General features: G+C 34.4%; 1 protein-coding gene across 2 annotated transcripts; it reads right to left on the minus strand.

The window, feature by feature from the left end:
• Window positions 1-1803: 1803 nt before the first annotated feature.
• LOC107221767 (B-cell linker protein) lies at window positions 1804-26781 on the minus strand. 2 transcript variants are annotated; one of them, XM_046745522.1, is made up of 10 exons: window positions 26462-26781; window positions 25641-25703; window positions 20704-20759; window positions 18784-19822; window positions 17737-17817; window positions 16823-16928; window positions 7108-7326; window positions 6604-6793; window positions 5502-5700; window positions 1804-4353 (listed from the first exon to the last, which is right to left on the minus strand). In XM_046745522.1, the coding sequence occupies exons 1-9, from the start codon at window positions 26543-26545 to the stop codon at window positions 5535-5537; spliced, it is 2004 nt and encodes a 667-aa protein (XP_046601478.1). In that variant the 5' UTR covers window positions 26546-26781; the 3' UTR covers window positions 1804-4353; window positions 5502-5534. The 2 variants fall into 2 exon arrangements, with proteins under 2 accessions (XP_046601478.1, XP_015516374.2); XM_015660888.2 differs by lacking the exon at window positions 1804-4353 and having other exon boundaries at window positions 5409-5700.
• Window positions 26782-27368: the final 587 nt, after the last annotated feature.

Genomic DNA, 27368 nt, shown 5'->3' on the forward strand with positions numbered 1-27368 from the left:
GCGCACAGGTTGTCTGATTTTATAAATATGACAGGCTTCTGGCTACGGTGCTCCGATGGTAATACCGACTTGGAAGTGGCGGTCTTAGGATCGGGGAGTTGCCGTGGTTACCGGCCCTCGTTGAACAGACCCCCGGTATTTGTCAATGTGAGAATCGAACTTGAAATGCAAGACTGGTGCTTCGTAACATTCTTTAAGGGGATGCTCTGGTCCGTCGTTACCGACCGAGTGAAATTTCACTTCTTTTGCGTTGTGCTGGATTGATATTAATAAATATATTCATGTAATTGTTGGCGATTCAATTACAGGAATGATGAATTTTCTGATCGAACGCCCGGAATTAGTCGGTGTGACGGTTGAATTTGAAATGCAAGTCCAGTTACAGATTAATGCTTCGTAACATTCTTTAAGGGGATGCTCCAGTCCGTTTTTACCGACGGAGTGAAATTTCACTTGTTTCGCGTTGTGCTAGAATAATATTAATAAATGTATTCCTGTAATTATTCGTGATTCAATTACAGGAATGACGGATTTTGTGACGTTATTGTTGTGCAGAACGACAATTTGATTTTCTTTTATCTTCTTTATAGAGTTTTTATTCCGCCTTGTAGGTAGCATTGTGATGTTTGTGGCATTTTCAACTCAATAATTCTTGCAGACTCTAATGATCGTCAAAATAAATGACGTTTTACTCCGTTGGTAAGAACTGACTTGAGGAGATGCAATAGATCATTCCTGTTTGCGGTTTAAATCACATTTTACGCTGAAATACAGAGATTTTTTGGATTTATACAGTATATTCCTAATTTTTCTTTTATTTCTACAGAAATTCGTCCTCACCTTTCAAAAAGTCAGTCGTAAAACGATTCAAAAAATTATGCGTGAAAGCACGAGAGGTAATTTTAAGAATTTGAAACAAAAAAAAATCGCCGCTGTTCGTAACCATAAAAAGTTTTGTTTTCAGTAAAGGTAATCGAATAATAAAAGTTTCCATCTCTTTCTCGAGAGCTAGCTATTTCGTTTCTGGTAAATCTATTCAAATAAGAAAAAAATAACCGTCCGTGGCGTGGGAGACTTGCGCAATTGAAATTCGAACGCGGTAAGATTGGCAACACTGACTGCTCGTTCAGGCACGTGCGCGATTCGCGGGTTATTTAAATCAACGGAATCCTCAAAACTAACTCACGACTTTTATGTACGACACGTGACGCTTGACTCGTCACATTTACGAGTTCATAGTGTAATATTCATTACTATTTTCATACACATTATAAATGTTTCGGAAATTCATCGAAGATTTTTTTTTATTAGATATTTATGTATCCGGGGACTCGAGATCGTATAATTTAATCTAATCGAAAGCAAACGTTGCGTTGAAAACGTAACAAAAAATGATCGTAACAAAGATATATACATATTGTATATTGTAACTCGCTTTGAACTGTGGCAGAAATTCTTTTCCCGAATTCACTTTAGATTCGAAAAATTTTAATCTAGATCAGAAAACATCGTAGATTACATTTTATCGTCGGTTTATTGAATTTCTTTTGCACTTGATCGCACAAATTGATGAATTGGAATAACGAATGCGGTGTTTTTTTTTTATTATTGCTACTGATGATAATACGACCTGTTTATCAGCAGGTGTTTCGTAAATTAACCGATATCTATACGTATCGATACTTGAATTTTAATCGTATACTCAGAATTATGTAATCCATTACGATTCACGCTGTCGTACATATATTTCCAGCATATTATCACAATGTTTTTGCAAATTAATTACCATCACACATTTCTCGATAAACCATTTGAATTTATTTTTTTCACTTATGTACAGAATGATAGACATATTTGAAAAACGAACACTGCATCAAATAATTGTAGAAAAATTCGTTATAAATTTCATTCGACATTATTATTTTATACGGTGTACATTTACAAGGGTATATAAACAATTACAGTGGCAATAGTCTTTCGATATTGCCACTAGATACATGTATAGCCTTTCGATTTTTTCCCGCTAGATACATGATATATAAGATACGGATTTATTATCCTGTGTCAGATTAAAAATACGTCTCTAATTGTCTTTTATATGTTACAAGAATCACATTTTTCAGTGCAGTCGCTGATTACGAAACGCTTATAGAAACAGCTATTGCACTTATATTATAATACTTATACATAATATTTCTTTATTCTAATATAAATTTAAAATAAATACATTTTCCGTCATGTGATTATACATATAGATATATATATATATATATGTATTTATATATCGAAATGCTCGTAATTTATAACTACACGAGAAATATACTAACTATAAGAATTTTTTATACGGGGTATTCCACGTCAAATCAAACGGTCGGTTTCCGTGACCCATTTGAACTTTGAATTTTTTCAGATTTTTCCGACACATAGTTTCTTCACGACAACTCATCAAATAAATTTATTTCAACAATGTTTAAATTTTTCGCGTCTACGAAGCTTAAAACCTGGACGACATGTGAATAAAGTTTCGTCACAAAAAAATTTTAGGTTCTCACGTGAACATCTCGAGAGTATTTTTTTCCGATTTTTCATACCCTGTTTCAGTGTAGTTTTGTTACAAAATGCGCGAAAATTATTCGTAACTGAAAACAACCCGAATAGAATGAGCTACAATTTATACACAGCGTGCCTTCTTCAATGCGAAAGGTCGTCTGAAAATTTCATAGTGGACGGTGCTGTGGTTCGGAAAATATGTCAACAAATACTCACACAGTCGCTTCTCGCCCGGATTCTTCCGGTTCAAATTTCGCGGCGCGGCAAGCTCACCGCTTACCCTGCGCGTAGCGCTGCTGCGCACTCGACGCGATCTTCAATTGTTACGCGTGTTGTTTATAATCTCGATTGTCGACTTTTTCTCGAGGAGTATACTTCGGTCTATCATTTATCACGATTCCTGAGATGATATGTGAGTTTCGTACCGCCGGAAAATATTTTTCAAGCATATTCATCCAAGGAAAGAATTCAACGACGCGTTGCGTATCGTAGTACAACGATTGTACACTTTCACCGTTCGTACCGCCACATTATCGTACGTATGAATGAGAAATTTCACAGTTCCATGCGAATTATTACTCGTAACTTTTGAAATAATTTTCCACCCACTACGAAACTTGTAGACAATCTTTGGTATTGAACAAGACATGCTGTGTAAAAATTTCAGCCAATTCGATTCGGGCACTATTTTTTTTACAGAAGATCTTCGAAGATTTAAGATACTTTAACGGGGTATGAAAAATCGCAAAAAATTATTCTTAGAAATTTTATACAAAGATGCGAAATTTTTGTATAGGTAGTTTTACCATATGTCATCCGAATTTCAAGCTATGGTGACTTGAAAAAATGAGAAATCGTCAATAGTGTGGTAAGAAAATGCTTGGTCAGGAAAATCTGAAATATTCAGATTTGATGCTTTCAATACGAACTTCAAGCGAGTGAATGGGCGATAAAATCTGAACTGGTTAGGGAAAAAATCTCGTTTTTTACGTTCGATTTGACGTGGAATCCCCAATTATACATATTATTTATGTATAGATAATAAGTCATTATGTCCATATTTCAATTTAACAATATTGCATGAAATTGATATGAAAAGAACGTACGTAAAATTCATGTACTGTTATTAACAAACGTTGGTATTTTTCTTTTTATATCTTATTATTTTTATCCATTGTTTCTAATTATCACGAGGCAAATTTAAAAAAAAAAAATCGCGTGAATTTTTTTCTTGAAATTTTCGTAATTCTTCTTTACACTTAAATTGAAATCTTTTCACGGCTTTCATTTTTAATTTTCAATGAGACGAATGTGTTATTTTATCAACTGATCAGCTGTTAAGACAAATCTAAGAAGAAATCTCTCATTAGCCAATGATTAATTGATTCACAATGCAAGAAAATTGAATTCAAAATAAGAAAGAAATTTAAAACTTTGACTTTAGCTGCTAACTCTGCTACTTTCGAAATTCTTAGTCGCTTGACTGGATTTGAAAGTAGGAATGGATTTTCGTCGTCGGGAATCGACGAAACATATGATCAATTTCGATTTTTCAAAAACACTCCAAAGCGATGATATCATTCCATACGTACAATGGGTACAGTTTAAAATTTTATAATATTATACACGCAATGATTCTAATCCTAAAAGAACATTTTTAAAAGGAACGGCTGTGGTTAGCTTACGGTACAAGTCTCGAGTGAGAATTTCCCGAGGTTAATTCTTTCAGTCCATTATCATAATTTTCAGATTCAGGATCCTTTTTTTTCTCTTACTTTCTTTCTTCGCACCATTGTCTCAACTCTGAAATAAGCCAACAATATGAAACATCGATCCTATTCTTTCAGATGAGACGAAATAAGTTTTAACAATAAAATTTAGAGTCACTACTAAAATTGGCATCGATTTTATTCATTTGTTTTTCCCGATTTACTTATTCAATTTCGAATAGTTTTGGCTTATCAAAAATATTAATAATTGATACGGTGTTTTCTGCACCAGGAATAAAAAAGTTATTTATGTTTACCAATTAATCAATGTAGGATCATACCATAAAAATAATGTCTTCGGTAATTCGAATTTTTGGACTATTGGAAATTCAGCGTTTTTTTAAGCTCGTAAACAAAGTTTTCATTAGATTATTACTGTCCGAGAAGAAGGTCTAAAAATAATCTGAGTTCATTTGAAAATTGAGATAATGACGGACTGATGACTGAAATAAAAAACAGTTGAACGTTAACCGGGCTGACATGGAATGCCCCATACATTGTAAAATTTTCGATACAAGCGTTACTTTGAAAAATTTACACCTTATGAATTGATACTTTCAATATCTTTTAACACGTGCTCTAAAATATTCGATTTTCCGAAATTGGAAACGAAAATGGGCTAATGGCCATATCGACGATAAGTGACTATCAAATTTCACGTAAACTAGAAATTCTGCTTATCGACGGAGTATGGGGAATTTTTTAAAAATAATTTCTTTCTACGTAATTCATCAATCCGACTCCATTTCCGACATGCGAGGACGAAATTCGATGTAGAATTTTCCGCTGTGCACGATGGTCAAATCATTTTTCATCCATCGATAGCGGTTTTTGAGAAAAAACCCAAAAAACGTCAAATTTTCTCGTATTCTCGAAACGCCGGCTTATGCGGCTCAAAAATGACTCGATGAAAATAATTTTTAATTCAGACAAATTTTGACTGGACTAAAACTAGTGGCGTATAAAAGTATCGATCACATTTTATCTTTTTAATTTTTGACAAATTAAATCTTGTTTACGTCAGTGCGCAAAATTTTTTTTCCTTCGTATCTGCCGCCTCTCGATATCGATTATAAATAATGTAAGCTCAAAATCAAATCGTATACTTAAAGCTATCACTCTTTAGGATTTATAGAATTTAAAGCGTCGGAGCTTTGATTTTTTTTTTTTTTTTTTTCTTACACGTAAACGTCACCGTGATCGTCGATCGGCCAATCAAACCGTCCAATCGTTCTTCTTCTGCGGCGTTTGCGTTAACCGAGTCGTTCCGGTTTGAATGCCTTTACTTTTCAGCACAAGATCGTTCTTCTGATAGTAATTAACGAGGGCGTCGATCGTTTCGAAAACAACTTCTCCATCTTTCCGTTCTCCGAGTGCGTATCTGTGAAAAATTGGTCATAAACTTCAAAGGGGGGCTTTTATCGCCGAAAAATCTATTCTCGGTTTCTCGCATTTTTTGATGGCCCGTATCAATATTGGCCCTAAAAAAATTTGTTCGCGGTCGAAGATCTTTGAATTTTACGTGTCTGCATACGGGCAATTCGATGTCACAAACAGTTTAAACTTTAATACATTGTTCTTCATTTTTCGTTTTTCAAACTTGTGCGCAAAATTTCTCCTACGGTATCTGACAGGATCATTTGAAATTTTTACACGCTGTTTTTTTCAAGTATTTTTCGCACATCGTCATAGAATTTTTCTTCACTTCTCACCTGGGAGTGAGACTTTGTAAATTTCATGTCGAAAAACGGCTCGTTTTTAGTAATGATTCTAAAAAATTATGTATTTTCTTTCGAAATGAAGCTATTGAAACAATCTTATGACGATTTGTCTGCATTTGCAAATAGATTGTGTCAAAAAAATCCGTATACCATACCACAAATATCAAGTGAGAAACCTTGCGAGCAGTGAATTTTCACCTTTCAACACTCTGTTAAAATTGCACTCTGAGCATCACCCTGGTACATTTAATTGAGAATATAATGAGACAAATTCACTCCGAAAGATGTAAGAATTGCATACTCAAATCCTCTGAAAAAATTTCAACTTTTCTTACTGCGTAAGAAACAAAAATTAACTTAACTTCCTGTAAATGCCCCCTCAAACTTCAGTCACTAATTACATGAAATTAAAAATTAAATGACGTCGTCGTCAGATAAAAATTTCTCTTCAGATATAAAAAAAAAAAAAAGAGAACAATAAGTAAATAAATTCTGAATCGTCGACGTTTTCAAATTATTTCTCTTTCTTCCTTGCTTTGTTTCTTATGAAAAAATATACTCACTGCCCGTCGAATCTCTTTCGTATCGCAATATTGTAGGGTCTGCCTATCGCCCAGAGCACAAGAGTGAAAGGTTGCTCGGCATTCGTGCTGGATGGCCTTACGAGAAAGCATCCTTCGAGCGTTGAATTTGTAGCAGCGGAGAATTCCCCCGCAGCTGCGAATGCTCGTGAAATTGTCCCGATCCGCGGTCCTTTAAAAAACAAACACGCGTTACTTTTCACGTAAATTACGGATGATTCAGAGTAGAAAAAAAAAAAAAATTCTCCCTTGTCTTTTTTTTTTTTTTTGTTTTTTTTCTCGTTCGTATATTTTTTTTTTTTTTTTTGGTTGAAAAACGACTTTGAATACTAATTTTAAATTTTTTCTTGTAACGAAACGCATTTTTTTTTATTTTGCTTTATACGGCAAGTGAAACGTGTAAAATTATTTGAGTGAATGAAAAAAAATTTCATTCCATTTCCTTAAATTCACGATTCATGAAACGAGGGGCTTATTTCTTATCACCTCCTCTGACAAGGGCTTCGGCTTGTTCTCTTCTGACGTTGTGGAACCACGGCCTTTCCGTGAACGGTTGAGTGCTGCTACTTCCGGGTACTTCTGCCGATCTATCAAGCCTGTTCCGGTTCGGCGGAGAGGGCAAAGGCCTGTTCGATAATTCGGAATTTGACGAATGATGGCTGTTCAGCCGTGGATAAGTCGACGAATTTCCTGGCGGTAATCGTTCTGGAAATAAAAACAAATCCACCCGTCAGTCAAACTAACGTTTAATATTCTATCTACTTCGACGAGAGAAATTTTTATTTCCGGTTACCGCTCAGTCCTTGAGCTATTTTCATTTTTTACCAAAATCGCAAAATACACTTCTAGGTAGAAAATGAAAATTGGTTTTTGTAGCCGTTACCGAAAACTCTATCATCCGTTGCTATTCTTTCTCATTACGATCGCTGTTGCTAGATTTTCTTGCAACCGTTGCGAATTAAAATCCTTCAAAAATACGAATATTTTTTTTTTTCCCCTACCGATGCTGATTCTTTTGTTGCCTGGATAAATTCCCTTTTTCCATTCTTACACCGATTGTGAGAGAACAGAAGAGAAGATTCTACTAAAAACTGCAGGAAAAGATTGACAGACGAGGTTTTTCGTTAAAATATACTTTGTTAAGTGCAGAATTTAGTCTAAAAACACACTGAGAAAAGAGTTTGATTGTTTTTAACAAAAACGTATATTTGGATATAGCGAAATAAATGATTTCTCGTTATTATTATTATTATTATCATCATCATCATCATCATCAAATTTTATTTGAGCCAAACAAATTTGTTAATAGTTGATAAATTGTACTTGATTGAAGTAAAATTTTAGTAATACTAAACAAAACCTTTATTTCGCAATATCCAAATGATATACAGGTTTGTGTAACAGTAAATGAATTCTTTTCTTGTTGTAGTACCAATCAAAATCTGCTGAATTGAATTCAAAAAAATACAGTCGACGCGTGTATTTTGCATTACAAAAAAAAAAAAAAAAAAAAACAAAAACTATGATATTTTGAGCAAAATTTACACCGATATTCTCTCCGTTCGGTAAATCGTTGAATTTTAAATTCGAATACAAACTTGCTAATTTTTCGCGAGCTTCAGTGAGCGCAGCGTTTGTCAGACATTCCGAGAGGCTTGCTTGCCGTCTCGCATCCGTGTTCAGAGAAACGGTTCTCTTGAGATCGCCGACCGACGCAGCCATCGATAAAAAAAGAAATCTCGCCTTCGAGCCGTTTTTCGCGATTTTGTCGAAAAAAAAGATAGAAAAAAAAAAAGATAAAATAAATAAACAACAGCTTATCTTCTCGGGATAAATCGCACTGCAAACGAATGTTGATCATTTCTAATTAATTCCATACTGCGTAATCGCACATCGGATATCAATAAAATATATCGACTCGTGAGGTGAAAAACAAAAAATGTTAAAATTGTAAGCAATAGCCTAGATGAGAATTTTAAACTTCAAAGTGTTTTCAAAGATGAGAAAAATTCATCAGCTTATTTATTAGTTTTTTTTTGTTTTTTTTTTTTTTTTCTAGACAACCGTTTTCCACAATTTCACCTTGACAATTGATTTTTTTTATTTTTATATTTTCAATGCTCAGTCGAATACCGATATTCGTTGATCGGAATTCATATCCGTGTAATCTTAGAAAATTGAATATTGGACGGCAAAAGATTGAACGAAAAATAAAAAATAAAAAATTGTGTCCCGGTGAAGTTTTGGGAAAAAATAGTTGAGTAAAGAAAACTAGTCGCAATGTCGGTGGAATGAGATCGATCGGAACCGATGAATTTTTCTCAATTTTAAAACGGTTTTAAATAAAAAAAAAAAAAAAATCACATCCAAGCTATTATGCTTGTAATTTTAAGTTTTATTTTTCGGTATATTTAAAGGACATTTTCTCAGCTCACCAGCAGACAAATCTCGTTATCGTACAACATGCGATTGTTGAGTATGAAATTAATTAAAAAAACTACCGATCAAAGCGTACAAACTACCTCGAGAGAAAAATGAAAAAAAAAAAGAAAGAAAACTTAAAAATTTATTTTTCTCGAACGCGTCCGGCTATCGATAAAAATTAAGATGCGACGATGAAACCGATCGGAGAAAGAAAAAACGATTCCAGTGTCAATCCGGCGAGCTCGAGACCGCGAACAAAACTGAGATGATATTTTGAAGCTCGTTTTAGAAACAAGCCTGCGGCTCTGACAACGCGTTGGTCTCTCTCTCTCTCTCTCTCACTCTCTCTCTCTCTCTCTCTCTGTCAATTTCACTTCTCAGCGTGGGGTTGAAAAACTCACGATGAGCGGTTAAGAATATACTTGAAAACATCCCCGGATTTTATTCTCAGACCTTGTTTCAAACATTTCAGTAAAATTTCAGTAACCGGTCCAGAGACGCGGAGCAAGTCGGTCGAGGTCCTGCAGTAATTTGAAAGAGATACGTAAAAACTGAGGCAGGATGATGAATTACCTGATGGGAAAACTGGATTGCAATGACAGGCAAGCATTACGCGCATGCATTAATTTTCAAATTAATTTAACCTAGTTTTTCACTCGTAACTTTCGGATTTTTATTCTTCGTCTCACTTTTGTGGCACAAAAGTGTTCCCCGAGGTGTTAAATACTGCGAAACAATTGTTCTGCGTGGGTTTTTTATTTTGATTTTTTTAAATCTTTACAACGAGTTATTCCAATTTGATCGTAACAAATTTTGTGAATTTTAATCGACTTTTGAAGAAAATTCTACTCCAGGCCGGAGAATTTTTAAGTTTTTGAATCGTAAATTAATCCAGGGTAGTGAAAAATATCAGAAAACTGCGGCATTGATCGGTTGAAAAAAAAAAAAAAAAAATTGAAAAGAAACTTTATGATAAGCGTTTTTAACCTAAAGCGGTGAGATTTTTTTTTTTCATTTATACGTTTTTCTATCGATCGATTCCAGTTTTTTCATGCTTTTCACTGGCCGTAGATTAATATTTCGTCCAAAAACGTTATCAACACTCCGCCGGGAAGAGAATTTCATTTCGACGGATCATTTAATTATCAAATAACATTTAACGCGTGAATTAGAAAAGCTCGTTTGTCCGATTTCAAGCACGCAAAACATTTTCCGAACATTTAAACCACAGGGAAGAATTTTTCAAAAAAAAAAACAAAAAAACAGGCAGTGCCAGAACTTTTGGGTTACTTTTTTACTTCAATTTAAACTTAAACGATCTTTCTTCATTTACCCAACTTTCGAATGCAAGTTAACAAAAAAATGTTTAATCACGGTTACTATAAACTCCTTTTAATTGTCTTCGTTTTTGAAATTCTGTCAACGATAAATATCATTTTTTTACCGTGGTGAAAAATTAACAATAGTTTCTTAACTGTGCGAGAAAAAAAAATGTGATATTTATATATCAACAAATTTTACAATAACTCTATAAAAAATAATTTAAATAAATTCTGAAAAAATGTTTATACCGTTTTTTCGGTCGCTCTGCTGGTTTCCGGATAATATTTTTTACAGTGACCGAAATCTAGACGCGACCTAATTCGATCCTTGATTAGACGCGGAATGCTTTTTGTACTGATTGGAGCCTCACTTCAACCCTTCTCCACTGATTTATTCGATCTTCAAAAAAGCTGGGTATTCATTTATCACAGTTTTATTGGCAAGTGGATACGCAGAACGTTCGACGCCGCACGCAAGTTATATTTCATGAGATTAATCAACGCGTGCAAAGTCACGCGAGAATTTTATTCCGCTTTCTTTTTCGTATCGTGTGATAATCTATTTTCTGCCTAATTCTCTGTTTTTCTCTCGGTTTTGCGAGGTTAATCCTGTTTAACTCGTCGCTATTTTCACACGTAACATTTAAATCAGACTTTTCCGCTTTACGTACAGTTTTCGTGTTTAGAATTAGAATTCAAATTATCAGCCAACAGATATCGTAAGAAAATCTTTTTCTTCTCAATAAATATAAACAGTTGAAACGAACGGATAAATTCGATTATACGTCATAATTTTTACTACAAAAAATTATAAAAACTTGAAAATCATAGCCTCGTAAAAACATTTACATTGAGAGAAATTTTTTGTTCCGGTTACCGATCGGTCCTTAATTGTTTTCATTTTTTTACCGCTATCGACGAAATATAGTTCTAGGTAGAAAATGAAAATTAATTCTCTACCTGTTTCTCATTACGATCACTGTTGCTAAATTTTCTTGCAAACGTTGCGAAAATTTAATGCTCGCTTTTTTGACTAAAAAAGTAGAATAAACCTCAGAAGTTTTCTGCAAGAAACGAAGCTGAAGCAAGCTATTCTACTTTTTAAAACGAGTCTCTCTGACGCAGTGATAAGCGATATAATCCGTATCCGGTACGACTGGCCGCAATTTTATATATATCCAACTTCTTTGACGTATGCAAAAAGCAGCGATGCCTTGTTATCCGATCTAGCGTAACGAGAGCACAATTAATGCCCGCAACAAAACGAAAAAAAAAAAAAAAAAAAAACACAACGCGTATATATTCTATTCTAAACGAACCGAAACATTTCGTTCAATTTATCGCCAAGCAAACGATAAACGGTGTAAAAAAAATGTACGTATGATATATAATATCAAATTTTCATCGTTCACGGTTAGAAAATAAAAAATTTCCAAGAGCAGGTCGACGACTAATATTTTTGGATTGATTTAACCGTTTTTTAATTCATTAATAACAGAGAGTGAAAGAAGCAAAGCAAATTAAATGTTCATACGACAATTTAAATGTTGAAACTACGATAATTTCTGTCATATTCACTTACAATAGAAATTTGAAAAGTAACTCAAACATGAAGTGGAACTGCTGGGAGATTATTTTTAGTACAATTTTTCTAACAGTGTTCAGGTGAGATTGTAGGGATAATTATTTATTATTAACGAATGTTGAATTTTTAAAGTAGACTATTTTTGTCCGAATTATCGAATTTTTTATCACCAGTCATAAAATAGATCAGTAAAAGAAAAAGAATCTCTTTTTGTTGCTGTGATTTTTTCCGTGAATTTTGATGTTTGAGAACGAAGAATTTGTATCTAAATATTTTTTTCATTACACAAATTATTTATTATTTCGAAACTATTCACCGACTATTTGATTAAAAAAAATATGAATCGTTAAAATCTTTCACCCCTACTTCAAAAATTTTTATGTCATAGCCTTATCACAGTTTATTATTAATTATGACATCAGATTTGTGATCAGCGATCCCAAAAAAACATGAATAAGAAAGTTCAGGCAAAAAATATTTAATTAAAAAACGTGTGACTGAAAGGGTTAAAAATCGGTTTCCCTATTTTTGCAAAAAGGATTTTGAAAATGCGCAATCATGTTCAATTAAATACATAGAAATTTTACAATCGCGTGGTAAAATCTAAAAAAAATTTCTTTCCATTCGTGACGTACGAAGCAGAATAAATTTAGATAGTTTTTTCGATTCCACATCCGCCATCTTGGATTTAGAAATGATCAAATTTCGACTTCAGATTCGTGATCAGCGATCCCAAAAAACCCCGAATAAAAAAGTTCAGGCAAAAAATATTTAATTACAAAACGTGTGACTGAAAGGGTTAAAAATCGGTTTCCCTATTTTTGCAAAAAGGATTTTGAAAATGCGTAATCATGTTCAATTAAATACACAGAAATTTTACAATCGCGTGGTAAAATCTAAAAAAAATTTCTTTCCATTCGTGACGTACGAAGCAGAATAAATTTAGATAGTTTTTTCGATTCCACATCCGCCATCTTGGATTTAGAAATGATCAAATTCCGACTTCAGATTCGTGATCAGCGATCCCAAAAAACCCCGAATAAAAAAGTTCAGGCAAAAAATATTTAATTAAAAAACGCGTGACTGAAAGGGTTAAAAATCGGTTTCCCTATTTTTGCAAAAAGGATTTTGAAAATGCGTAATCATGTTCAATTAAATACACAGAAATTTCACAATCGCGTGGTAAAATCTAAAAAAATTTTCTTTCCATTCGTGACGTACGAAGCAGAATGAATTTAGATAGTTTTTTCGATTCCACATCCGCCATCTTGGATTTAGAAATGATTAAATTCCGACTTCAGATTCGTGATCAGCGATCCCAAAAAACCCCGAATAAGAAAGTTCAGGCAAAAAATATTTAATTAAAAAACGTGTGACTGAAAGGGTTAAAAATCGGTTTCCCTATTTTTGCAAAAAGGATTTTGAAAATGCGTAATCATGTTCAATTAAATACACAGAAATTTTACAATCGCGTGGTAAAATCTAAAAAAATTTTCTTTCCATTCGTGACGTACGAAGCAGAATGAATTTAGATAGTTTTTTCGATCCCACATCCGCCATCTTGGATTTAGAAATGATCAAATTCCGACTCCAGATTCGTGATCAGCGATCCCAAAAAACCCCGAATAAGAAAGTTCAGGTAAAAAATGTTGAATTGAAAAACGTGTGACTGAAAGGGTTAAAAATCGGTTTCCCTATTTTTGCAAAAAGGATTTTGAAAATGCGTAATCATGTTCAATTAAATACACAGAAATTTTACAATCGCGTGGTAAAATCTAAAAAAATTTTCTTTCCATTCGTGACGTACGAAGCAGAATGAATTTAGATAGTTTTTTCGATTCCACATCCGCCATCTTGGATTTAGAAATGATCAAATTTCGACTTCAGATTCGTGATCAGCGATCCCAAAAAACCCCGAATAAAAAAGTTCAGGCAAAAAATATTTAATTAAAAAACGTGTGACTGAAAGGGTTAAAAATCGGTTTCCCTATTTTTGCAAAAAGGATTTTGAAAATGCGTAATCATGTTCAATTAAATACACAGAAATTTTACAATCGCGTGGTAAAATCTAAAAAAATTTTCTTTCCACTCGTGACGTACGAAGCGGGTACCTGGTGGTTTTGGGGGTTCCGAAGTTTCCGGGGTTTCCAAAAGCTCGGGTGTTTCTGTCATCTGAGCATGACAGCACCTGAGAAGCCCGCGTTTTATACGGACGATCATATCGGCGACTTCGTCGGCCAAACGACTTCCAAGACCTCCCAATAACTGTCTACCAACCCTTAAATAAAAGCAGGAGCACATTCCACCATAACTCGATGGAGTTGATGACTCGAATTCATATCACCATCATCCGATCTTCTTCTATCTCTCTCTCTCTCTCTCTCTTTCTCGCTTGTCCGCTATTTTTCCGCTATCAATTTATCCAACTACGTCAATAAAATACACTGAAAAACCGCACAACACCGGAAGTAGTCGACTGATAAAACCGATCCGAAGTCATTATCTCAATTTTCACTTTTCCGCGTTTCGCACGTTTTATTTAACAACAATCCGGGCACAACTGTCAAGACGGGACGAATTTACACTCCATTTTTTATTTACTTATTTTTTTTCACTCCATCTATACGTACGTTTGAAAATTAATAACCATCAAATTTAACAAGGACCGACTATTGTTATCGACAATCGTACCGCGATTACAAATCCACGAATGAACCGATCGACGTGTTACTTTTGCTGTTTCACGAGAATAGAGAAACCTAGCGACAACGTCCTTCGTTCGTTAATTATAATTACTCGCCGTTTCCGCGTATTTTCGAGCTGTATCAAATTTACTCGATAAATATTACCATTGTTGTCGTTATTATAACAACAACTTATTGTTATTATTATCCTGGTGAAATATCGAAGGCTACGACGATGTCCGTCGAATGGAATTGTCGGGAGCGAACTGACGCAGCCGAGAATAATTACAGATGACACGAAATTATTATACTTTTTAGTTCAAGTGTAAATGTGGCCGAGGGACAACATTTGTACAACATGTGCGCTTCTCCTATTACACGACAACTTTTTCTCACACAGCTTTTGCATGAAACTTTTCTTCCACTCTTCTTACTTTTTCACGTCCAATCGCCCTGCACTTGGAACCCAAACGAGTAAGGACGACGCGATGTAGACTTTTTACTGCGGTATTTTTAGTTTTTTTTTGTTTTCTCGTTCGGGAATTACATCCTCCTTGCGTAAGAAGGAACTTGAAGCTCCCGGAATAATTATCAATGTGACTTAAGCCTGATGCATATCGACTGCTTCATTGGCATCCTTTCAATTGTTGTTGTTGTTCAAAAAAAAAATCGACTATTTATTTTTTTTTTTTTTGTTTTTTCGAAACACTACCCGAAACACTTTCGGAGGGGTGAAAAAAGACGCCGGTCGAAAGCGGAGCTCTTAATATTAATATTTAGAAGTCGCTCATCGCGGATTTCTATTTTCCATTTAAATAGCATAGGAAATTTGTTTGTTTGTTTTTTTCTTAGAATTTTGTACCTCACGAACCAATAAACAAATCCAAATGACTCGTACACATTTTTATAGGAAATTGAACACTCTACAAAAAGTGTCTCTTGTCATTTTTTGATAAATTGACTGCTTCCAAAGTTATTCAAGCTCAAAGTTCAATTTATAGTAAAGTCAACTATTTTTTTTCTTAGCCAATGGCAAAATGTTAAAACTTGTTACTAAATATTACGAAATTTTTCTTAAAAATTCTATAGTTTGTGATTTTCTATGAGGAAGGAAGTCAGTCGACAATTTTATAATTTTTAAAGCTCTACTTTTCAATGACAAATAACCTTACTGAAATCAATTCTACCTTTAACGATAAATTCCTTTTCAAACATTCTAGTTTAAAATTTTCCATTCCATATCTAGAAAAAATAAAATAATTTTCACTTGCCTTTAAAATTGGTTTGTGAGCTACAAAATTTGAACAAAAAGCGAAAAAAAAATGTCCTATCCTATTTAAATAGAAAATAGAAATCCGCGATGAGCGACCTCTAAAGATATTAATATTAAGAGTTCCGCTTTTGACGGGCATCTTTTTTCACCCACGACGAAAGTGTTTCAGAGGGGATTTTGAAGAAAAAAAAAAAAAATAGTGGATTTTTTTGATCCAGTTTAATACATATTAATGATGTTCGATATAATGAACCGAACTGTTTTGTAACTCGATTTAGAATTATTGTAGCAACGATGTTTTGGAATTTAACAATTCTAAGCTGATCCTAAGATTCCGATTTAAAGCAAGGAACGAAAAAAAAAGGAAAGAAAAGAAAATAAAAATGAAAAACGTCGCGAACTTGATCAGAATTTTTGTCATATCTGTTGTCACGGGGTTGAAAAATGCTGCTGTAAAAATAAACCGTGAAAAACACTTTCACCTCCATGTATTATCGTTCGTCGTATTCAATTGGTTTAAAACATCTCAAAAATTGATAATCGTCACGTGATATTTTTAGTTGAAATACGTAACGATATAAAAATTATCTCTTTATCTCTGAACCGTTGTATAGTTACAACTTGCAATCCGCAGTGGCAACGATTTTTTATTTTTTTTCCACTAATCTTCCAATTTTCAGCCATATTTGAAATGTCTTATTCTTATTTTTTTTTTTTTTTTCTATTTTTTGTTTTGATACGAACAATATTTAAACCGTTATTAGAACGATACCGATTTTGCTGCAACCTTCTGGTAATTATAATTATAAAAAAAAAATAAATGAATAAAAATAGTAAGAAATTTTTTTCTCTGTACGATTTAGATTTTGAAAATATCGAGGTAAGAGTAAAAAGTATGAAAAAAATGACAAACGTTTTAAACTGTTGATCTCCGATTGTATTGCTGGTACGCGACGAGGAAGGGATGGTGGTACCGTTGAAATCGGTTGCTCATATCCATCGTCGTCGTCGTCGTCATTCTGTAAATCGAATGAAATACGATGATTTATACGCGAATTGATGACGGTTGACAACGTGCCTTGTCTTGTCACGTACGCATCTCTGTTGCAAACGTGAAAACCGCAAAAAAACAGTTACGTGAGTGATTGACGTGAATTGACATTGGTTCGTTACGACAGGAGTTGACAACTTTTTTTTCCTCAAGTTTCAAGTAAATTTTATATCTTGTAATGTACTCTCGTTAATTGTTAATGGATTAGTGATTACCAATTTCAGTTTTTACTCATATATTTGAAACTTCGGTAATCCCAGTTGCGATCAAAGTCATTCTATCTTAAACCACATTGGAAACAAGCTTATCTGCGGTTTTCCGGAGTCTTTACTAACATTGTTAAATACGGTCATAGTTTGCATGTTTCTCTGTTCGAAAAGTAACGGAAGTAAATGGAGGAATCGATTTTTCTCATTTTTTAATGTTCGTTTCGGTCGAATTCGAATCGACAGGTCAAAGATCTATATTTTAACGTTCCAATTTTGTGCTGATATTTTTTGTAAAATATAGCGTGAAAAAAAAAACGATTATTTGTAGTAAGAGAAAATTCATTATAATTTTAGAAAAATTTTAGTTCGGAGATTTTTACGATCATCGATAAAACGGTTTTTTTAAATAATCAGGTTTACGATCCATCGATCAATCGGCACTATGAACAAACGATGTTCTAACAATCTGTATTGATCGCTAACGATTTCGAACGATCAATTTCTTGACCGACCGGTGTTAAGTAAAATCGTCCATCATCTTGCAATGAGAATTGATTTAATACCTACTGGATCAATAAGCCGATTTTTTGCATATCGTAAATTGTTGATTTGCTGGATCGGTTTCTTAGGCAGCAAATGGACCGGCGGCTGTAAATAACAAAAGAACTGTGTCACTTCATGACAAATTTGATGCTACTTTTATGACTATGTTACCGATAAAAATTCAAAATTATCAAAGTTTTAACTGTCACAGCTAACACTGAAAAAGATTTATCCGAATACCACATTTTTTTACGGAGAATGAACAAAACTCAGATTGCTCAACTATTTGGTAAAATTTTTTTAAAATGCTCAAAATTTAATGAATTTTTCAAAAGTTGTCAAATTTCTGGTCAAAATATTCATAAATCTGAAATAATCTAGTGTTTGTTTGAGAAATTACAAAAAAAAAGGGTCCAAATTTAATGAACTTATCAAAACTCGAAAATTGTCTGGTTTTTGGTCAATATTTTCAAAATTCAGAATTTATTAAAAATACAAGAAGGTGTCAAGTATTTTGATCGTAATTTAAAAAAATCAAAAATTGTGCATGTTTTACTTGAGAATATTCAAATAAAAAGGCCTAAATTTTTATTTTTTTTTTGAATTATTTCAAGATTTTCAAAAATCAGAAGTGATCGAGTTTTTGTTTGAAATTGTCAAAAAAAAAAAAAAAAACATGGTCCAAATTTACACAGCATATCAAAAATAAAAGATGGTCAGGTTTTTTGATGAAAATTTTCAAAAATCACAAGAAGTGCAATTTTTTCTCACAGATGTTCAAAAAAAAAAAAAAAAAAAAGAGTCCCAAATATACTGAATTTTTCAAAAATCATAAACGATCGAATTTATGTTAAAAATTTTCAAAATTTACCGCATTCATCGAAAGTAAATAACGGTCGAGTCTTTGGTAAAAATCTTGAAAAATCGGAAACGGTGAAATTTTACTTGAAAATTTTCGTACAATGGTGAGGAAAGAAAAAAAAAAAAAACCAATGTGAATATTTTTCCGAGTTTGTACAACGCGACGATAAAGATGATAAAATTTTCCTCGTCAGTAAAAAACCGACTCACTCCTTCCGGTACGTGTTTATCCGGTGTTTCGTAATTCTCATCATTATCGCTGCCGATCCTCGCTTCATGGTAAATGCTTTCAAGGGAACCTTCGCCGATGCTTTCGTTTACCAGCGATTGCGTGCTGCCATTTTTGAGCTGTCCAAAATTTCCACGGAGAAGCCGTTCGTCGATCGGTTCGTAGATTCCGTCGTCGCTGTCATCGGCAGATTTCGATGAAGGAAGCGGCGATGGGCAGATTCTCGGGTTTTCCGGTGGCTTAGGCAAGAGGATCGCCGATTTTGCGACGGTTTTATCGGGCGGTGGGGGAACCGGCGGTTTCTGCATCGGTTTACGCGCATGCGCGCACGCACGGTCACGTGACAGCATCTCCCGCGCTTCTTTTACGCTCGGAAAGGCCTCCGAACCGAGCGGCGATTGTTTCGGCGTTGTTTTTTTCGCAAAATCGTTGACGCCGGTAGGAACGGGCAACTTTTTATGACGTTCATTTCCCGGGAATTTAGAACACGAATCAAATCTCGGAACGGACGGCTCCGGTACCTTTGGTTTAAACGACCCAAACTCCGCGTTCCGACGATTAGGAATTTGGAACTTCGGTTTTGGACCGATCTTTGGCTTCTGATTGAAATTCTGTTGCGCCAGTGAGATTTTCATCTGTTCGACTATGTTCAGACCGGTTTTTTTAACCTGAAAATTGACCACGTCCGACTTGTTCGTGTACATGTTTTCCTCGGGCTCGATTTCCTCCATAGATTCAGGGGAAACACCCTCACTTATGGTTTTAGACTCGGTCCACGATTCGTCGTTTGAGTATATTTTCAAATCTGACTCCGGCTCTTTTTCGTTAGATGAATCCGACTCGTCGACCGTTGATATCAGTGAGTGCGGACCTTCGTCCTCAAAATCCGAACCCCAGAATTCATTTTCGCTCGAGTAATCCTCCTCGTACGCCGGTGAAAATTCTTCGTCCGAAAATCGCTGATCGGTCAGATAATCCGATGGATTCCTCAACAGATTCTCAACGAATTCGCACAAATCCCTGGAAAATGAAAGAGAACAAGTTTTTTGTTTTTTTTTCTTTTTTTTCTCTTTGTATTTATTTTTTATGTTAAAAAAAATATACATATATATATATATATATATATATATATATATATATATATATATCAGTCATTATAACGCATGATTTTGTTTCATGACCAAACAATAAATTATCCATTTTTATCGGCATAGACTATACGATACAGTATATTGTTTACGATATGTGTAATATATTCGTATTGTGTAAAATTACCGCATCAAAGAAATTTTAAAGTTTTAAAGTTATCACATTACTTTGTGTATTTAACGGAAGCCAGTAAAGCCGAGTATTCGGTTTCCCGCATGCTTCACGACTGTGTATAAATACCTTTTGACTCTGGATAGTTATAGCTACAGGTGGGCAAGTAACGGACTGATCAAATTACCGTCCGCACTCACGATCAGTACTCAAGTAGCGTAATTTGCGCGTGGTTAGCAAAAGAAAACGAAGAGGGTCAGGATGCTTTCGGTGTTCGTTTGAAACCGCGTAAATTTCTCCCGGCTTGTACGTATAAATGTAAGAAAAAAGTTTCAAAAAACGTAAAATCGTTGATTTTCGCACGTATTTTTCGAAAACAAAAAGTAAGAATTTATTTTTGTTGAAAGCAATTTTAATTTGACAAATTATCCAGATGTTATTATTTGGAAAAATTAGTAATGATCGAAATTCGTGAAACTTTAAATCCTTCGATCGAAATAATATCATCGTTAAAAAAAAAAAATATCATTCTTCATTGGAAATACCGTTGTAACCGTTATCTGTAAATCGGGATTCGGCAACGCGAGTCAATTTTTCACATTATCATTCTTCGTGTGTAAATATCGATGATTATCACTCACCTGTGCACGGATGGTTCCAATCTGTTCGTCCACGAGTTACTTTTACCCGTCAAGTGCTAGAAAATTATTTAAAGTGATTAAACAATGTTTCTAGAGAAAAAATAAAAGGAAACGTTTCGTTTCCGATGGTTTTTAATAATTTTTTTAAACTTATTTATTGTAAGGTTACCGATTTCGAATACGGGATAAAATTTGAAAGATTCTCAAAATTCAAAGTGACGTGTTAATTCGCATGCGAAATCAGCGATTGAAAATAAAAACCTAGAGCGGAAAATTCGGCGAAGAAAGGAGTAATTTTACACTTTCAATCTGACATTTTAAATCCACCGTTAGAAAATTTTTGGATTTTGATTTCGAGTTTGAAACCAATGGCGTAAAACCGTCCTGAACAGATATTTTTACAGATGTTTATACAACAGCATTTTACATTCGGTGAAAAGTAAAATTGTTCGTTTAAAATTTTAACACAGAGCTCTTCGCTGTTGTTTAATTTTTACAAATCGAGTTAGGTTTCTTACCGACTTGGTGAATATCACTTACACGTACCGTTTAATTGGAAACAAAATGCTCGGTTGAATCACACTTGGAATTGTATTGAGTCATTCTGGTAAAAGTGAAATTTGTAGATTTGAGAACCAGCAGCTACAGTAATATTTATGAAATTCTCAAGTATTGCGAATGACGCTGTAAAATGAATTAACTATGAATTTATGTAATTCGCGGTAATGACGAAAATTTTGTCCTGGCAACGAAATTTCAGGGTTAATGTACACCCGATCAAACGTTATTTTCACGTGACTAAAAAGTTTTGTTGATTTTGTAGTGCGCAGAAAACAAAATGGTTTAGTAACGTCCAAGAAAAGGTTTCGCACCACAAACTCATAGATTTTGTTGCGATTGCGAAATCAGATCCGCGCAGCGAAATCATTTTGTAAAGATTGAAAAATGATTGTTTTATTGTGGTAACTGAAAAAATGATCGTTTGATTGTAATTTACGCTGCACGAATTAAGCGCCGCATCAAACAAGGACGAAGAAATATGCGATTGCGAATTGACTGGCTGATTCAATTGTATCGGATCACGAATGATTTAGTTCTGCCGATTATACTTGACCGATGCCTGGAACTCCTCCTAATAACTGCTCACCTTACTTCTCTCGCGAGAAAGGATTTTTAACGCGTCACGGAAAGTATTTTGCCACTTCATCAAAAAATTTTGTAGACCTACGATGTAACGTATTATTCGATGGCGTTAATCGATTAATAGCTCTCGTGATTTCGTAAATTTGACTAATCTTTATCCACCGAATAGATTTAGCGAACTGTACGAAACGATTTAGTTGAATCTACCAAAGCGCATTCAATATTTTCCTAATACCATGGAAAAAGTATTGTTTCATTAAATGGACTAAATTATTCACCGAAATTTTTTTTTTTTGCGATTTTGAAACAAATATTTCATTAATTTTGGCTTTCGCAACAAAATATTGCGCTCCCGCGAGAAAATTTTCTGCAAAATGTGTTGACAAATTGATTTTTTTGATTTTTTCTTCAACGAGCAAAACGTTTTCTCCGAGTGCAATCTCTCGATTTCTAGGCTGCGTTTGCATGTAATTTTGACACGTCTCGTTTCTCTTACATCTCGAAATGCTCGCGATGCTTAATGACTCTGACAACGGTTGCCAGTTGGCAATGCTGATGTATTATCTAAACCGCAATACGTATCTTACAACAAAAATATCTCCTCGAGCCGCAGAGCAACAATTTGTACAAGAACATGTGTACATGAAATGTCGTCATAACGCTTGGTATATTGAAAAAAAAAAATGTACGTGTATATACATATGCACGTAATCTTTCTATCATCCTTTGCATGAATAATAATGTTAATGAATCATCCGATCACGTTCAGTTACTCACATACGTTTCAATTGTTTCATTTTAATCTACAGTTCCAGATATTTGACTAACAAGATTGAGAGGACGCGTAAGAATATTTATTCGAGAATAAATTTAACGGTTAAACATTAGTAAATATGTGATTATATTCACATTAAAACTCGCTCTTATCATCTGTATCTTTTAAATTATACAGAATACTTTCGGACGCGTTTTTACAAATATTTCTCGACTTCGAACTCGGTCAAATATTGCGTTATACAATTTAAGAAGATTTTTCACGACCTTCACTTTCCGCGTGAAATATTTTACAATTAAAACTGATCATTCAGCAGGTGTCACGCATGTAAATTTTATATTGTTGCATGGCAGCGATGATAAAAAAGAAAAAAAAAAAAAAAAAACAGATATCATTGCGGTTAAGGATCCGTGGCTTTTTTTTTTCCTTTGCTAGAAACGCGTCGATACAAATAAGCTTTGATATTCGCGAGATCATCTTGAAGCCTTTGATAATTGATTTGATAATTTGCATCCTCTGAGTAACTTATACCTTGTACACATCATTTTTTTTTCTCCGACTCGACTAATTATGAGTGCTTAGAAAATCTTCAATGCAGGCAAATTGAGTCGTTTTATAAATCGAAAAGTTTACACCGAGGCGGAGAAATTAATGGTAACATATTTTTGCGGTGCAACTTGTACGGAAGTGTCGCCGGTAAAACCGATGATAAACATATGATTCATTTGAAACTTTGCATACATCGGCTTTCGGGGTCACTGACAACTGTTCTGAACTCGTAATTCGATAATTCAAAATGACTGATCCGATATGGCGAACAAACAAATACTGCGAGAAGAAAATTTTTTTGGTTTGTATCAAGTTTGTGTAAAAATTGGTATTTGGTTTTTCATGGTCGAATAGCGGAAGTTACCGTAACAAATGAAATTTTTCTCAGTGTGGTACCGAAAATCTTATCAGTCGTTAACGAAAAAATAGTTTAATAAATAAAAATGTGGGACGTTGAGGGTCCCGGCGTGAATTAAAGGATTGAAGGAAACTTTGAGGATTGTTTTGAACGCTCGCTTTTACCTTTGCTAAGTTGAAACATTTAAAAATGGGAATATGTTCGAGTGCATATTGAGGTTAATCACCGTTCCAATAACCCACAATTTACGAATCCCGCAGTTTTGTACGAATTAGAGACTTGGGAGATTCAACTCAGGAGACTCGTTATAATCGGATATCCGGCTATTTGTAAAGTAAAATTTAAGGTGAAGCGTGAAAATTGGTGAAATCGTCAACCGAGACGCATTTTAAAGAGCGCCACGTCAACGCACTTTGAAATAAATTCATCGCTTTCGGTGTCTTTCACTTTTCAAGAATCGGGAACTTCCTTATTATCAAAGGCAATTAAACAAATCGCACGGTAATGAACATTCGAAGGTTTCTCAGAATTTTCCTTTCAATGTTGAAACAAGTATATGATCGATGTTTCTTGGCTCGCGACACTTTTTGTTTTTTCCCCTACGTCACTCATAGGTAGAATGAAAGTTTTCCTGTGTTGTTGTACGAAGTAGAAAACGACATTAAACTTCGATTTATTTTCAGTAAAATTCACCTCAATTATATACAAACACTCATCGGTTATTTGCACTTGAATTTTATCTTGCGATGACAATTCGATCAGGTTAAATTTAATTTATAAACGATACATTTTTATCGCGTAGAGAGAAAAAAAAAAATAGTTTCGTTGCTCGTGAGCAATTAAAATCGCTGAAAATCAATTCTCGATTTATTTATAAAAGTGTATCAACGTTGCGATAGAACCAAAAACAAAAAACCACTTTCAAAACGGTTCGTAAAAAATTCTTTTATTCCATATCTAAGATAAACCCTGATTTATTATAAAACCATGACAAACGATACGATTGTAGAATTTTTAAAATTGATCGGCCTAACTTTTTATACGGTTATAAACTTTTTTCCTGGACTGTACGCGTGAGACATCCTCAACGTCTCCGTTCGTGGCTCTAATTAGATCTCTTGTGGTATGAGAAACATAGTTTGAAAGGAATGAAACTAGCTTTCCGTTGTGGAAAAAAAAAAAAAAAATAGATTTTTCCTAGAAAACTTTACTCGGAAGTTCCTATAAATTAACGAAATGAATTTCTACTTGTCGTTAATATAAACAAGTCCTTGTCTATTTTTATTTTCTTATCCATAAACGGAAAACGTAACTTTGGGTAAAAAATGTAAATATGTTTTATCGCGGAAAATCTTGTATGTTGTTACCATTATTTTTCATCGTGGTCAATGGTATTAAATTCTGTTTAAACTATTGCGATAATTTGTTGTTAAATGTTTTATTAGTAACAACTATAATTACACAAAATAGTTACATTTGTACGATATTTTCTTTCAACTAAATATAAACTCGAATCATGGTGACACGTGGCGAAGACAAATATTTTTCAAGATAAAAAACCCACATTATATTATTTCGTTATTCCATAAACAATCCTTCCCGACGCGTGTATTCAAGGAAATTACACTTTTATACGTGTATACGTGAGAGGAAAATTGTGATCGAGCCTTATTTTTTTTTTTTTGTTCCGGAAGTATTATACATTTCCGTGCTTCTGTGAAATCCTATAATAAACCTTTCGCTGATAAATTTAATAATAATTTTCACGTATACACGGAGAAAAATTTCATTTGTCACAGTAACGGCTATAAAACTAATTTTCATTTTCTACCTAGAACTATATTTTGTCGATTGTGGTAAAAAATGAAAATATTTAAGAAATGAGCGGTAGCAGGAACTGAAAATTTCTCTCCGCGTAGCGCGTGTTTCGCGAAAAATTTTCATTGCCGCATATTTCCAACCGCACCTGTGTACATTCCGCGCGTATGTTTAGCGAAAATAAACGCGAACGCATCAAATATTTCACCCGGTGGCAAAAGTCTGATAAAACGTAGACACATGGCCGATAATCGGTGCGAAAAATAAGAAATCATTCGCCAATTTATCACTCACCAATAATTTTTCCCCATCGATCCTTGCGCTCACTATATCCTCACAGCAGTGGTCCAACTGGTTCTGTAAAATGTATTACACAGTGTTTTGTGCAGGGAATTCATTGTCATAAGCCAGAGAGATATCAGCTTCGCAGGATGCTGTCACGTCAGATATTATCGTTTTCTACCGCGGGAGAAATAATATTTAATGTCTTTGTCGAGAATGAATCAGACTCACACATCTCAGCGTATTCGCTGACGCGTATAACGCAGCTGTAACACACATTTATACATTAACACAGGCGTGCGTGCGAGATATAGATATTAATTTATTGCGCAAAGATACACGTTCGTATTCACATTTCCGCAGATACAAAATTGAAAGTAGCGTGAAAGAGAGAAAGAGAGAGAGAGAGAGAAAAAAAAACACAATTTAAACGTTAATGTACAATTTGAACGCATTTGAAATTGCCGGGCGATATTCAAATAATTCGAATTTCGAACCGTTAACTCACGGAAGATTCAAAATACAAATCGGATGGAATGCCGGCTGACATTGAGATCCGTCGCGTATGGTAAAGAAAAAAATTGACACTGTTTTAACCGTCCGTTTATACCGTGTGTGTATATATATATATATGTAACTGTCTGGAAGTTTAACGCACGGAACCACGTGTGTCTCGTTTTCTCGATCACTGATCTATCCTGACACCAGTGTTGCACGTAGATATGCGAACACTGGTCATTAGAGGCGAGCGTCTGCTGCAGAGGGCAATGCGCTAATTGAAATAATCCGCGAGGACAGCCGGAGTCATGTTTGCGTTGAAATAATTCACTCACCTTTAACAACACAGCGACAACATCTTCCGTGTTAAATTTATAAATTTTTTCCACCAATCTTTCCCTCACTGCATTATCAGACATTTCTTTCGTTACGCGAGTTTATGAGGCGATGCGGCGAAGAACGGTGTTAAAAAGAATCGTAATAACGATAATAATTAAAAAACTTACACAAGTACGTACGCGTGTAAATAAATGTAGAAAATAAAAAACTTCCACTTGTCAGTTCCCGGCCCGCACTTGTCACTTTTTATCGACGGAATGCCGCAGTTTTTTCTCTGATTCACACTCGCTCCCCGACTGTTGTGAGCTGATGCCATGTTACGGAACCTCTCGAACGATTCGTCAAAGACATTCGTTCGTTCCGTTGGAACCGCGTCTGTACCTGCGGCAGTTAATTCCGTAGGAACTCGATTTTCAATGGTCGCTACACGAGCTTCCCACTTTATTTACCGACTATCTTTCACTCTCGATGCTCAACTGGCAAAGCTTTCAAATTGACAGGTTGCACGAACGACTTTTACTCACGCTTGCGGCGTTTCGTCATTTTATGCACCGTTTACTGCACAAATTATTTTCATACTGTTTCTTAGAGATTTTCATCACTGCAACAAAGGAAAATACTCGAAAAAAATCCATCACGACAGGTTTTTGCTTGAACTCGTGTTTGTGGTTTCATTCGGAGTGAAATTCCCGTTTGAACTCGAAATCCGGTATACTGTTCTTGATTATAAAAATCCTACACAAAAGTGATTTCTTATTTTTATTTTCATGCGTATCAGAGTGAGATTCAAGAATAAATACAATCAGGGAAACAGAAAATGAAACGCGGAAACGTGTTCGGAGAAGGACCAAAGAGAAGAAGAAAAGGTTTCATTAGGCAAAAAGAATGAACACGGAATGTTAA

The sequence above is a fragment of the Neodiprion lecontei genome, chromosome 7, assembly GCF_021901455.1.
Source record: "Neodiprion lecontei isolate iyNeoLeco1 chromosome 7, iyNeoLeco1.1, whole genome shotgun sequence".
Classification (NCBI taxonomy): domain Eukaryota; kingdom Metazoa; phylum Arthropoda; class Insecta; order Hymenoptera; family Diprionidae; genus Neodiprion; species Neodiprion lecontei.

What these genes read in the sequence shown, in the direction of transcription:
- LOC107221767 (XM_046745522.1), bottom strand. Translation starts at nt 26,545, where the DNA reads ATGTCTGATAATGCAGTGAGGGAAAGATTGGTGGAAAAAATTTATAAA. An exon ending in AAAATCGGCTTATTGATCCA is followed by an intron (nt 16,929 to 17,736) that starts GTAGGTATTAAA and finishes TTCGATTTACAG; the next exon opens with AATGACGACGACGACGACGA. An exon ending in CGAAAGAGATTCGACGGGCA is followed by an intron (nt 5,701 to 6,603) that starts GTGAGTATATTT and finishes AATTTTTCACAG; the next exon opens with ATACGCACTCGGAGAACGGA.